The sequence below is a fragment of the Hevea brasiliensis genome, chromosome 9 (genome assembly GCF_030052815.1).
Source record: "Hevea brasiliensis isolate MT/VB/25A 57/8 chromosome 9, ASM3005281v1, whole genome shotgun sequence".
Taxonomy (NCBI): domain Eukaryota; kingdom Viridiplantae; phylum Streptophyta; class Magnoliopsida; order Malpighiales; family Euphorbiaceae; genus Hevea; species Hevea brasiliensis.
The window spans coordinates 32,927,497-32,940,758 of record NC_079501.1 but is presented as its reverse complement, the minus strand read 5'-3'; the positions used below and the strand labels follow the sequence as shown (position 1 = coordinate 32,940,758).

Genomic DNA, 13,262 nt, shown 5'->3' with positions numbered 1-13,262 from the left:
AGTTAGAGACAAGTGTGACACAGAGAGAACAAAATTCCTTACCTGAAAATCAGACTAAATCATACTATATATCATAACCAAACAAGATAGGTTGAAACTAATTCCTCACATTTATTTTTCCTTTTCTTGCATTTATTTTCTGAGATGAAAATTGATCAGTCAAGCTAGTTATAAATAAGAAAAAAAGTTCTATTTGCATCAATCCCAAGTCCCTCTTCATCTTCCCCTCCAGGATCAACAAATAATTATGTCTGATTTAGATCATCTTTAATATTAAAGAACTTTGATTAAATTTCAGTTATTGGAACTTAGTTTTCAGGTGATTACAACCCCTTTTCCCGTTTCTCCAATTCTTTTTTAATCAGTAGTGCATCTTTTACATTATTATTATATCAAAATCTGTATTTGCATACATATTTCTTCTATACACTCTCATGCTTGAATTTGGCCAAGTTGGAAAGCTCGTCAACTGCTTCAACCAAGTGATCAAGCCTAGCAACAAACTCAATAAGCAAGGAAGTAAATGTCGCAAGTGACAGCGCTGCAGTGCTTTCTAATGCTTTCATTCTGGGCACAAAGTCTACGGCAAGACCTCCGTCATCTTCATAAGCATCCACTGCCCTTGACGGCCATGAATGCAGCCTCCTTGATTGCTTCCTCATCATCTCATGGTAAGACTCCACTGGTTGTCCTAGTGGGATAGTCCCTGAAGGTGTGGTTTGGTTCGTTGGATCTGAAGTCTTTACCAAGTTATTGCTGTCAAGCTCGGGCAATTGATTCGAGAGATCATATGGGATAGTTGAAAGTGTATGAGACAACTTGGGAAGCGTTTTGGAAGAGTTGTCATTAGGCTCAAAATTAGATATAAGGAGATAGCAGTGCATGTCTATTGCACGTTGTAGTCGCTCAGTTGAGATGTGAACCTTCTTTAATAGTGAGGTTTTGAGGCTTCGCTTCATGTCACTAATGTCTTTGCCCAAGTTCCTTACAAGTTCTGCAGCCTGGGTTGCTGCATCCTGAATTTCTGACTGGAATCTGACTCGGAGGTTGTAAGGTGCCTACAAAGATCAAGAAAACATTCAAATCAATAATCATTTAAATTGCATTTATTAAATAGTTTTTACAGATTATTTATTGTCATTCTTTTTTGGATTATGTTAATGTCTGTTGCTGGCAGAACTACAGATTCCACTGCTACTACTACTTGACAGGGTTGGCTTAGCTAGAATGTATCAATCAAAAGGTGGAGAAAAGAAGTTCAATGATTCAAAGTCAGGTTCCATACTCAGGTAACAAGCAGTTTTTCCCCATTGAGTCAACTGCTTTGATTCTGAAACCATAAGAAATTTATTTTGCAACATGGCTTGCCATAGATCTGCTCTCTTTTCATGAAGTTTCAACTCTATATTTTTATATAGTGGTCCTATGTGATTTATGTATAGATGAATGCATAAGTGTCAATGTAGAAAATAATGGAGGATTAAAATTTCTTTCATGGATATGTTTCCTGCTGTTTGAATCCCCATCAATTTTTTTAATTTGCATGCGCATTTTTCAATGCAGGAAGTCTCTTGCACTGAGACACAAGAATTTTTTTTTGTTATTAAATTGTAGATAAAGGGAGTTCCACATACGCATGAGGATGGGAACATTGCATGATCAGATGGGGCTCCCATATGGTGGAAAGATTTACTATCAACAAAAGGTGGCAACACTGCACTGATATGAGACGAGGAATAAAGATAAATAATATTAGTAATTAGCACTCAGTGAGTCAATATTCGTGCGCAATCCACGCCTTAATAGAAGCCAATCGAAAGAATAAGTGCTTCGTATAATTCTTTAATGGTATGGTTTGCGGTCCCATTTTCCTTTCCAAGTATTCTCTTATTATAAGAAATTTAATATGGGGAAAAGCAATGGAAGATTCCTCTGCTGCCAGCGTATTAGGTGCATTGGGATCTGATTCTTTTAAAAGAGGAATGTGAATATCCCAGCTGATAATATATACGTAACATGAGCATTGCTCAAGCTGCACACTGAACACACACGGAGATACAAGCAGAGGAAGAGGTAGAAGATACCAACTACCTTCAACTCAGTGGTACTAGAGTCATCTCTAGAGTTGAGAGGTCTCAAATTCAAGTCCAAGTCAGAGCCAATTGTGCTTTAAAAAAGAAACAAAAAAAAAAAAGGAAGATAATTTTAGGGTGTAAATACCTGAATCTCAGAGTGTAGGACTCCATGAAGTGCCATAACCTCATAAGCACAATATCGTAGAACTGCCCCAACCTTAACATACTCTGACCAAGGATAGAGGAAATGTGGAAACCGCCCATGTGGTGGCTCCCATTTTGCTGAATTAGCCTTTCAAATGAAACCAGCAACAACTATAATCATTGTCAATAACTGATTTCTCTATTTTTTGGAAACAGGAAAAATACAAACAAACATATATAAAGATTTACCAAGGATTCAATTTTTGCGGAGGAATTCAGGGTATTTCGACATTTCCTGTAAGCTGGTTCATCTGGAAACTCATCCATTACAGTCTTGGAGAACTCTGGATGTTCTAGCCCGTCATCTCCTAGGTACTTCTTCACACATTCTAAAACAAGGAAATGTATATTTTGATGTCAGTTTCAAATTCAATTCATTTTTTTAGTGTTTGTTTTGATACCCATGCTTCCCCAAACCTTATCTTCAATCAAAAGAAAAAGAACAAAACTATAGTCCTCTAGTAACTTGGTTGCAGTTTTGATGATATTTTTAGATAGGGATTGCAAATTTATCCAATTATATTACCTTCAAGAGAGTCAGCCAATGAGTTAAAGCTGCTGACTATCTCCTTGTGCAATTGCTCCCCAGCCCATATAGGAAGAACCAGAACATTTACTAGGACTGCTACAAACCCTCCAATGGCAATAGAGTACAGACGATCCATTGCAGTCCTAATTGGATTCCCCATTCGATATCCAGAGACTATGATCAAGCAGTAAGTAAAGAGTATGACCCTGAATCCATATTCATATGGCACAAGTGATGGCCATAATTTCATGAATGATGTAATAGCCCCTGCATATGATATTGGATATATAGATGTAACTTTTCTTTGGTATACCAAAAAGCTTATATTCTAGAATTTTAGAAGCTATACCAATCAGGAAGATGCTAATTCCAATTATTATAGGCTCTGCAACCCTGCCACTACGTAGAGCTAACTGAGCAACTGCAACAGCCAAAATCCCTGCAAGCACACTTCCAATTGCTCGGTTGAAACCTCGATTGAAAGTTGCACCTTGAGAAATGTACAAGCATTAAAATTTTCCCAGGGAACAATAACTGTTAGTTTCTTCCATATGCGTATATTCTTAGAAGAATACAAACATGATGACACACAGGAAAGCATGCAAACATAAACATGGATATATACAAATGTAGTACTAAGATTAATGCTTGAACATACCGACTGTATATTCGAACATGATAGCAACTGTGAGGATGGACCAGATGATGTTGGTGCCAAATATATCATAAGGTGCTTGGAATAGTATAAGCAAAGACACAAGAAGAACAGATAGCCCAACCTTGAATGAGAATGTTACCCTGTTAGTATCTTCTTTGGCAAATTCCCACACCCTCCAAATCCAAGCCTTACAGGCAAATCCTCCAATTCCATCTTTCTTTCCAGTTTCTGGCGGCTTGACTTTGGTATCCACCGACGGAATGTTGATAGCAAAACTACCCTTTTTGCCATTCATTCTCCAATCAAGTATTATGAGATCTTCCAACTCTTTCAGCCTACCTTGCTTTGAGTTTCCTGTATTCTTAAATGATGTTGACTTGCTTTCTTGAACTATATTTTTCAAGAAAAACACTTTTAAAGAAATTATTTTATGTGATATACTACTGAAAATCTTGAAGAAATGGAGTTTTCCAGCAGTGAGGTGATGAACTAATGAGAAGAGTTGTTGATATTGTTGAAGGTGAGATGTGTATGAGTAGGGAGCTGTAATTTAAAGAGGAAGTCCTGAAGCTAACATGTAGGTGCAACTAGGGGAGGAAAGTATGTCTAGTCAGGATATGTATATAGAGTAGAAGAATAATACAACAATAATAGAAGAGTATATGGAACTAATCAACCTTAGGATAAAGATGCTTAACTCAATAATGCTGCATGGATCGGGAATTAGAATCTATAATTGCATGTCCATGCAGTTTTCAGTCACCACGTTTAATTTGCTCTTTAGAAATATCTTCATCGTGACAGGGTAATAGCAGCAGTAGTAACATATTAGAAAGTGCAACAATAATAGCGGTAAATGCAACTTTCCACTTGGGCAAGGTCTTAAGTTGGAGTCCACCTCCCTCTCTTTTGTAAATTAAATGATGATTTGCATATTAATAGATCAATTAAGAAATGCACCATAATAAAATGAATAGTGTAGATATATATATATATATATACATATATATATATATATATAGGTGCTGATACACTTGGCTTTTTTTTGTTTTTTTCTAAGATTATCTGCCTATACCATCAACTATTACAGTCATTTGATTATGTCTAATTCTTTTATTTTTTAAATGAAGTTTCCTTAAAAGTTGCCCCAAAAGGGTAAAGGGCATAAAGACAGAATATTATTACAACAAGCTGCAGGGACTCCAAGTAAAGAAATCTCCATGATTTTCTTCATATAAATTATATGTTACATTGAATAAGACTGATAATTAAGCCCATAAATTTGATTCGTCTTAAGAGAAGCACAAGTTGCAGAGATAATCACAATACAGAAGACACACACACTCACTCTCTCTGTGTCACACACACTTCATCTTCATCATCATTCTCTTGGCTCCTCTCACTTTCTATCCTAACCCCAATAATATAAAAAAAAATTATTAACCATTTTCTTCTAAATATAAATTCCAAGTTATCTATTCATTCATGTGCAGTATATGCTTTCACTATCTTGGGAGCTTAGTGTTTGTGCTATTATTCTGTTCTGACAATTCTCCTTTTGTCCCTATCTTTTTTTTTTAATTTTTTTTTCAGTTTTGCATGTATTTCATGAATGAATTCCTTGGAGACGAATAGATGCCTGGAATTTTCAGTGAATTCGATGTGTGATCGATGGCTCACGCAATTATATTCACCTTACATTGTCATCAAGACAGAAAATTATTTAAGTGCATAATGAAAAGCTTTGGAATTAGCATATATCTTTTTTCTCTAAAAATCTTAATTCTTTTTCTAGTTAATTCTTAAATAATTAACTAGCTAGAAACGATTCAGTTAACAGTAAAAGGCATCGATATCTCAGAAACAAAGGACGAGTTCAGAATTTCAAGATGAGGAATATATTCATGAAAAACTGTTTATTTATCATAGGGAAGTTTCAGAGAACCATTTGACCAGAAGTGATGCAAGCTGTGAACCCAGAAGATCTTTAATTTCAGTGATTTTCTCTAGTTGTTAGAATCTCATTGCCTGTTCTCCCTTGGTTATAGCCACCCAAATTTGATACAGTGAGTCCTTTCCAGAAATTCTTGTTAATGCACCAAGTGAAAATTTTGATTTAACTTTGCAAAAGATACAAGATTTTGATTCTGACACCACAGGAGACACCTTCCCTAGGCTGGCATATCTGGCTCAAGTGAAAATACTCTAATATATAATAGGCCTACATGGATAATTGCAAATTGGTCACCTTGTATTCTTTTCTTCCTTTGTTCAAAGCCTTGAACAATTGTAGAACCTGTATGATCCTTGAATTGTTAATCTGGGGTTTATATAATTCATAAATTGCTAATTTTTCTGGCAGAAGTACAAGAATAACTGATTTTTTTAGATGTTTTACTGCTTCTTGATTATCATAAGCCTGAGTTCACTACTGCCATAGTACTCATTTTAACTATGCTCTATCTGTTCATGCTTTCCAGATTTTCTTCCTCTGCAGGAATCGGACTAGAGAAATTTTACTGTCTGCCACTGGAATTTGTTCCATTCACAATTTTGTGCATCCGATCTTAACCTGTTAATTGGTGACCATTCTTTACAGTATAAAATGATATGTCTAATCTCAGTTGCCTTTGCATTCCAACCTCTCAATTTCCAGGACAAATCTTGCTTTTTTCCTGAGCGATTACTGATGCCTTCTTATCTAATAACTAATGTGCTTATTAGTATCAAATTATTAGTCTTGCGATATATTTACCATTCTTTAAGATATCTAAAATTGCGTATTATCCATTAACTAGAATGAAAATTTTTTAATAAAATATAAATAAAAACTATAATCTTTTAAATCATTTGACATTTTAAATAAATCAAAAATAAAAAGTTTACTAAAGATATATACAATTCAAATAAAAAAAAATTAGTGTGTTGTAAGTTATTCGAGGGAGGTCTATGGCCAAACAAATTCAAACCTTAAAATTTTTAATTTTGTATAATTTAATGATAACTTTCAAAATTTAAAAAATTTTATCCCCAATTCAAAAACTAATTTGGGGATTTTGACTTTTTATATTTAAATTGACATGTGACATGCCATATCTTTTAGCTTATTTGATTCAATTAAAAAGAATTAAAAAAATATAATATGACATGCTACATGGCAATCCATGGGAAAAAAAGTAAAAATCTGTATTTTTTTATTTAGAATAAAAATTTTTTTAAAAATAATAATTAAATTGTCTAAAATTAGAAGTTTTAAATTTAATTTGCTACCAACGTAAATGTTTGAATTTATTTGGCCATGATGTATTTCATGTATACATTGGTGAGAAATATAATGAATAAATATAGCGCTACTTAAAAACACTACCTTAATGTCCTTATAATTTTTAAAATTTTCTCAAGTGCATCAAATTCACATATATTTTTTATTAAAAAAAAATTAATTGTTAAATTCTAAATAATAGCGAAATATTCATACAAAAACTATGGTAAAAATGATTTAGAGATATTTCTGTTGTTAGTATATATATGAGAACTATAAAAAAAATAATAATAATAATAATAATAATAGCACTACATTTATTACCTTTTGATTTTGATTATATATTTGAATGTGATACAAAATTAAACTTATGTTTATAATGACTATAAAAATATCTAATTTTTGCAAATGCTACTCTTTTTATATTATCTATAAAATTGATGCTTAAATTTTACAAGTCATTTTGCAACTATAATTAAATTAAATCAGTTCATTCATTACTTAAATCAATTAAAAATGCATTTATTATAATAAAAATAAAAAATATTTAAATGAGATAAAATTTAAGAGTTTTTCATAATTTATATTAGTATTACCGACGGTCATAATCTATTAAATAACTTTAACACGTAAAAAAACTAACATAAGATAATAATTAAGGGAGATGAAGAGAAATAATGTATATATTAGAAATTTTAGAGACCAATTTTATTATATTTATTATAAAGATAATTAGTTTTTTTTGCTTGCATGTTGTATGTAGATTATTTATTAATTTATTTTAATAATATAATTTCATATTTATTTTATAATTTTAACAGTACACTAAAATTTTCTTAAGGTTAGAATTTTAATTAATAATGTTAAATACAATTTAAATTTGTATTAAATTTTGAATAATTACATGCCTATTGAAATCAAATTAAAATTTCATCTTTTAAAAAATTATTAATTATTTTTCTCTAAATATTTCTTTTTAAGAATGTAATAATATAATATTTTATATTTTTAATAATAATTGATATAATTTTATATTTGATAAATGGTATAAATATGTATCATTTAATTTTAAATTTTGAGATAAGTTGATAAGTTAATTAATATGTTATTTTTATTTTCTTAAATTATATTAAGCTAATTCTTTTAATATACTACTTGGCAAATTTTTTAAGAAGCCAAATATTTTTTTTTTAGCTATTTTCTAAGGTTCAGCTTTATATCATGTGTGTCAATAATAAAATTTTTAATTAATTATATTAAATAAAATTTTAATTTACATTAAAATTTTAAATAATTGTATACCGATCAAAATCGAGTTAAATTTTTATATATTAAATACTTATTAATTATTTTTCTTTAAATATTTTTATAAGAATATAATAATATAATATTTTATTTTTTAGTAGCAATTGATATAATATTGTTTTTGATAAATGATATATGATATACTCAACTCAACTCAACTCAACTAAGCTTTTATCCCAAAAATTTGGGGTCGGCTATATGGATTCGTTTTTTTCACTCTGAACGATTTTGGGTTAAATCCTCAGAAATGTGAAATACTTCTAAGTCATGTTGTACTACTCTTCTCCAAGTCAATTTAGGTCTACCTCTTTTTTTCTTTCTATCCTCTAACCTAATGTGCTCTACTTGTCTAACTGGAGCCTCCGTATGTCTAGGCTTCACATGACCAAACCACCTTAATCTCCCTTCTCTCAACTTATCTTCAATTGGCACCACTCCTACCTTTTCTCTAATACTTTCATTACGGACTTTATCTAGTCTAGTATAGCCACTCATCCACCTTAACATTCTCATCTCTACAACTCTTAACTTAGATGCATACGACTCTTTCAGTGCCCAACACTCACTACCATATAACATAGCGTATGGTCAGAGTCAGAATTTGCCTTTTAATTTATTGGGAATCTTACGATCACATAAAACTCCCGTGACACGTCTCCACTTCAACCATCCGGCTTTAATCCTATGACTAACATCCTCTTCACATCCCCCATCTGCTAGGAGGATGTTAGTCATAGGATTAAAGCCGGATGGTTGAAGTGGAGACGTGCCACGGGAGTTTTATGTGATCGTAAGATTCCCAATAAATTAAAAGGCAAATTTTACCGTACAGCCATACGACCGACTATGTTATATGGTAGTGAGTGTTGGGTACTGAAAGAGTCGTATGCATCTAAGTTAAGAGTTGCAGAAATGATATATGATATAAACCATTTAATTTTAAATTTTGAAAGAAATTAATTAATAGATTATTTTATTTTTTTTAAATTAAGTTAATTTAATTCTTTTAATATGTTTTGAAGAAGCCAAGTGGCTTATTTAAAATGCCATGTAATAATTTTTAAAAGATCACTTATTTTCTAAGATATATATATATATATATATTTAAAATCTTTGTTTTATATAATGTGTTCATTTGAGGTTGAAAATTGGCATTGATATATGTTGCATAAGCATTAGAGCACCCTAAACATTCAAGGAAAGAGAATTATATTCCATGTTAAGAAAGGAGACCTATAGAGAGAGAGAGAGAATAGACTTAGATATGATTTCCTAATGGTGGATGACAATAGAATAATATCTATATATCCCAATACTAAAATTCATATTGCCACACTCTATTCAACTTTGCCCTCAAAGTGGCATATCTCTGTGGATTCTTCTCTAGTTTAAGCTTTTTTTTGACTTGTAAGCATTAAAATTATGAAATTATTTTATGGGAATCCTACATTTTTTTTTTCAGTCCAAGAAAAGAAAATGGTCATGTTGTGCAGGAACCCTTCAACTCAACCATTTACCCAACACACAGTGGAATTGGATGCCCCAAGCGATTGAAACTACTCCATGCTCCCAAAATTGGAGGGACCCTGTGGATATGCAAATGGACCACTGTCTTTACTTCCACTACAATCATAATGTTTTTTTAATGAATGTTGCTTTTGCAAATCTAACACATGTACCATATTAATGTTTCAATTGGGCTACAAAGGGTAAACAATTTTTGCACTTCTCCTTTGCAAATAAAAAAAAAAAAAAAGAAAGAAAGAAAAGAAGAAGAAGAAGAAGAAGAAGAAGAAAATTACATGGTCCCCTTCTTGAACGTTATTTCTATAAATGGATAAAAGAAGGTTTGGGGATTGGACCACTGCCTGAATGACGTGATGGGTTCGCTTGAAATGGGAAACAGTGCAACTTGAAATTGAGAATCGATCAAAATTGGTCTTGAATCAGATTGAAACCATCCAATAAAGGTGTACAAGAAAATTGTAAAACCAAAAAATCCGAGTAAACCGAATAAACACAAATCAAAATTAGTGGATTTAAAAATCTGACGTTGACTATAAGTTACAAATAAAGGAGAATTGAATTTTCTGTTTGGGTTTAAGTTTAAATCATTAGAAGTAGGGGTGTGTGGCTCTATTTCGATTTGAAGTCTGTTTAGGAATCAAAATCGAATTGAAGTTTCGGTACATTATGATTCAGTTTTTCATTGTTTTAATTTTAGTTCAGTACAGTTCTCAATTTTTTAATTTCGATTCAATTTGGTACATTTTCAGTTCACTTATCGATTCTTAAAATAATTTTATATAATTATTTTCTTAAAAAGTCATCCTTAAATTAGTATTTAAATTTTGAATTGGACTATTAATACATAATATATTATATAATATATCTTTTAGTTATTTCTGAATTATATAATATAATAATATAAATATATCATGTAGTATATATTTTAACTATTTATTAATTATTTAATATTTAATTATAAGATAAAAAATAATTAAAAATTAACATATATATAATATAATAGTATATTTATAATTAAGAATTATAAGATAATTTATTATATTTATAATTAAAAGTATTAAGAAAATATAGAGAAATGAAATATAATATTAGATTGTATTTAGTTCATGGATTATTTATAATTAAAAGTATTAAGAAAATGTAGAGATAAATTATTTATAATTAAAATTATTAAAAAAATACAGAGAAATGAAGTATAATATTAAATTATATTTAATTCATATATATATATATATATATATATATATATATTGGTTTGGTACGACTTCCATGGAACTATGTGCAGCCCTAATTTAAAGTATAAATTAACCTAACCCAAACCAAAGGCATATATAAGCTCAGAAGAGCCAAGCTTGAGTGTATATACAACATTGGCTTCTTGCTCATTTACTCTCAAAAGTATTGGATTATAGAATTATTATTTTATATTGAAATAAATAAAAAAAAGGAAAAAAAAAAAAAGGCCTAGTCCAGTTTTATGAGATTTTCAACTGAATCTAACTCTGAACTTTGTTAAAAACCGATTAACCCACAACATATGGATTATTAATTCAATTTGCTGATTTCCATTATAGTAATTTCAAAACCGATTAGAGTCGGTTCAATTGAGTAGAATTCATGAAATTCGAACAAATTATTTTCAATTTAAGAACAAAATGAATTGAAACCAAAACCAAGGAAAATCACACAATTCTAATTTCGATCATACAGATGGATGATAACCCCTAATTACACCGCGAAGTGTAGTCGACATTGAAAGCAAAATCTACAACCTTATCCCAGTTAGGGAGTTTTAGAATGTTCATTTTGTATGCCAACTGTCACTGTTGGTAAATCATTTTGATAGTTCATTATTATTTTACATTTTCTTTTGCCAGCAATTCAATCAGCGTTTGTAGTCCAACGGTTAGGATAATTGCCTTCCAAGCAATAGACCCGGGTTCGACTCCCGGCAAACGCAATTTATGAATATTTTTGTGTATAATTATTCTTTCTATTTATTTTCACTATTACGTGCAATACATTAAAAAGAGTGTGAGTTGTTCTTTTATGTCGCATACCATTGGACGAAAGAGCAACAGCGTTCTCAACAACCTAGCATGCCATCCACTTCCAGCTCGACAAATTGCTGGCAATTTATTTGAAAACTAGATGTCATTCCAAGACTTTCCTGTGGAAAATGGCGATGCGTATTTTGCCAGCCAAAGACAGCCTGCCTGATGGCTTATTGGCGATACCTGGGAGTTGGAGGGGTTCAACCACTCTTTGCACTGACATTGAAGACTAAAAATTATCTCAGCTTGTAATGAATGAGTGAATCGACGACAAGTAGTCTGTTACTGCTATTCTTTGGAGACACACTATGGCTTGGTGGTAGATTCCCTCAGTGGGAGAGTTAATCAAGAGCTAATGAAACCATTTTACTGTGGACCATAGTCTAAAGGTCAATGACCGTCACATTCAGATAACTCTTTTTTTTGCGGTTTCAAAAAAGGAAAAAAAAATGGCAGCCTGATTCAAAGGCATGTGTTGGTTGATGATCATGTATGTAATTTTTGTGGTAATAATGCATTTGTTTTTTGAGTGCCCAAAGATTCCATGGTTATGGTATGTCATTCCCTTGCGATGGCAGCCTCCATTTGTTCCATCTGATGAGATACTAATTGCAAGTCTTCAACTAGTCTTTCATGAAAAGGAGCCGGAGTTTCAACAATTGTTTGCTATTCTTACATGGTCCATATGGCAAGAATGCAATAGCATCAGCTTCAATGATGTCGTTTATGATGAAGCTCTAGTTCTTCACAGAGCGATGCGTTTATGGACAGATCTAGTTGGTCAGATGTTCAACATGAGAATAGCAATGTCTCATTAATTCCAAGATCCTGGTGCCCTCCATCAATATTGGACTAGGAATGGTAGTACGAGATGAGTTTGGTTCGGTGATGATGGCAGCATACAAGCGATTGTCAGTTGACTGGGATGTTAGCTTAGCTGAGGATCGTGCTGTTAAATTTGGGTTGCAACTACCCATGGATGCAGGTTTCACTAATTTGGAGATTAAATGTGATAGTAAAGTAACGATGGAGGCATTACGGGGTGGTCGACAAGTATCAACGTATCATGCTGCGTGCATATTGGACATAGACTCCGCACTGCACAGCAAGTTCCTCTATGATCCTTGGGAGGCTAATTCCCAAGCTCATCATTTGAATTTTCTACTGTCAATTGTCTTTTAAGTTTGAATAAATCTAGAACTAAATTAAGAATAAATAATTTTATGATATGACTTAAAAAATTGAGAATTAATCATAGTATTGCAAATGTCATCTTTTTAATGATGTCCTATTAAAAAATTAAAATGTTTCGATAAAAAAATTAAAATGTTATAAAAAATTAAATTTAGGTTGATGAATTTAAATGCGTGCAGAGATATTTTTAAATTAATTAATATATAATAATTTATAATTATTATAATAAAAAAAATTAAAAATTTTAGTTTATATTATAAAATTCTTTTGACTCTATAAAAATAAAATAACGAGCGAACAAATTTTTTATATCTTTAAAGATTAGATTTTTTAGTGTTAATATTTAATTTATTTTTATAATTGATGATAAAATTAATTTTAAATATTAAATTTAGTAAAATATTATTCTCAAACTTTAGAGAAAAATTTTTGGAAATTAATAAAATTAATCATT

At 31.1% G+C, this 13,262-nt stretch overlaps 1 protein-coding gene and 1 non-coding gene across 2 annotated transcripts; one reads left to right on the top strand and one right to left on the bottom strand.

Annotated features, from left to right (window-relative positions):
- Window positions 1-282: 282 nt before the first annotated feature.
- Window positions 283-4,006, bottom strand: LOC110636744 (aluminum-activated malate transporter 9). The gene is made up of 6 exons (XM_058153707.1): window positions 3,467-4,006; window positions 3,158-3,298; window positions 2,806-3,075; window positions 2,469-2,608; window positions 2,221-2,367; window positions 283-1,058 (listed from the first exon to the last, which is right to left on the bottom strand). Exons 1-6 carry the CDS (start codon window positions 3,759-3,761, stop codon window positions 423-425), a joined length of 1,629 nt encoding a protein of 542 aa, XP_058009690.1. The 5' UTR covers window positions 3,762-4,006; the 3' UTR covers window positions 283-422.
- Window positions 4,007-11,448: 7,442 nt separating this feature from the next.
- TRNAG-UCC (transfer RNA glycine (anticodon UCC)) lies at window positions 11,449-11,520 on the top strand. The gene has a single exon. It is a non-coding gene; the product is annotated as a tRNA-Gly (tRNA).
- Window positions 11,521-13,262: the final 1,742 nt, after the last annotated feature.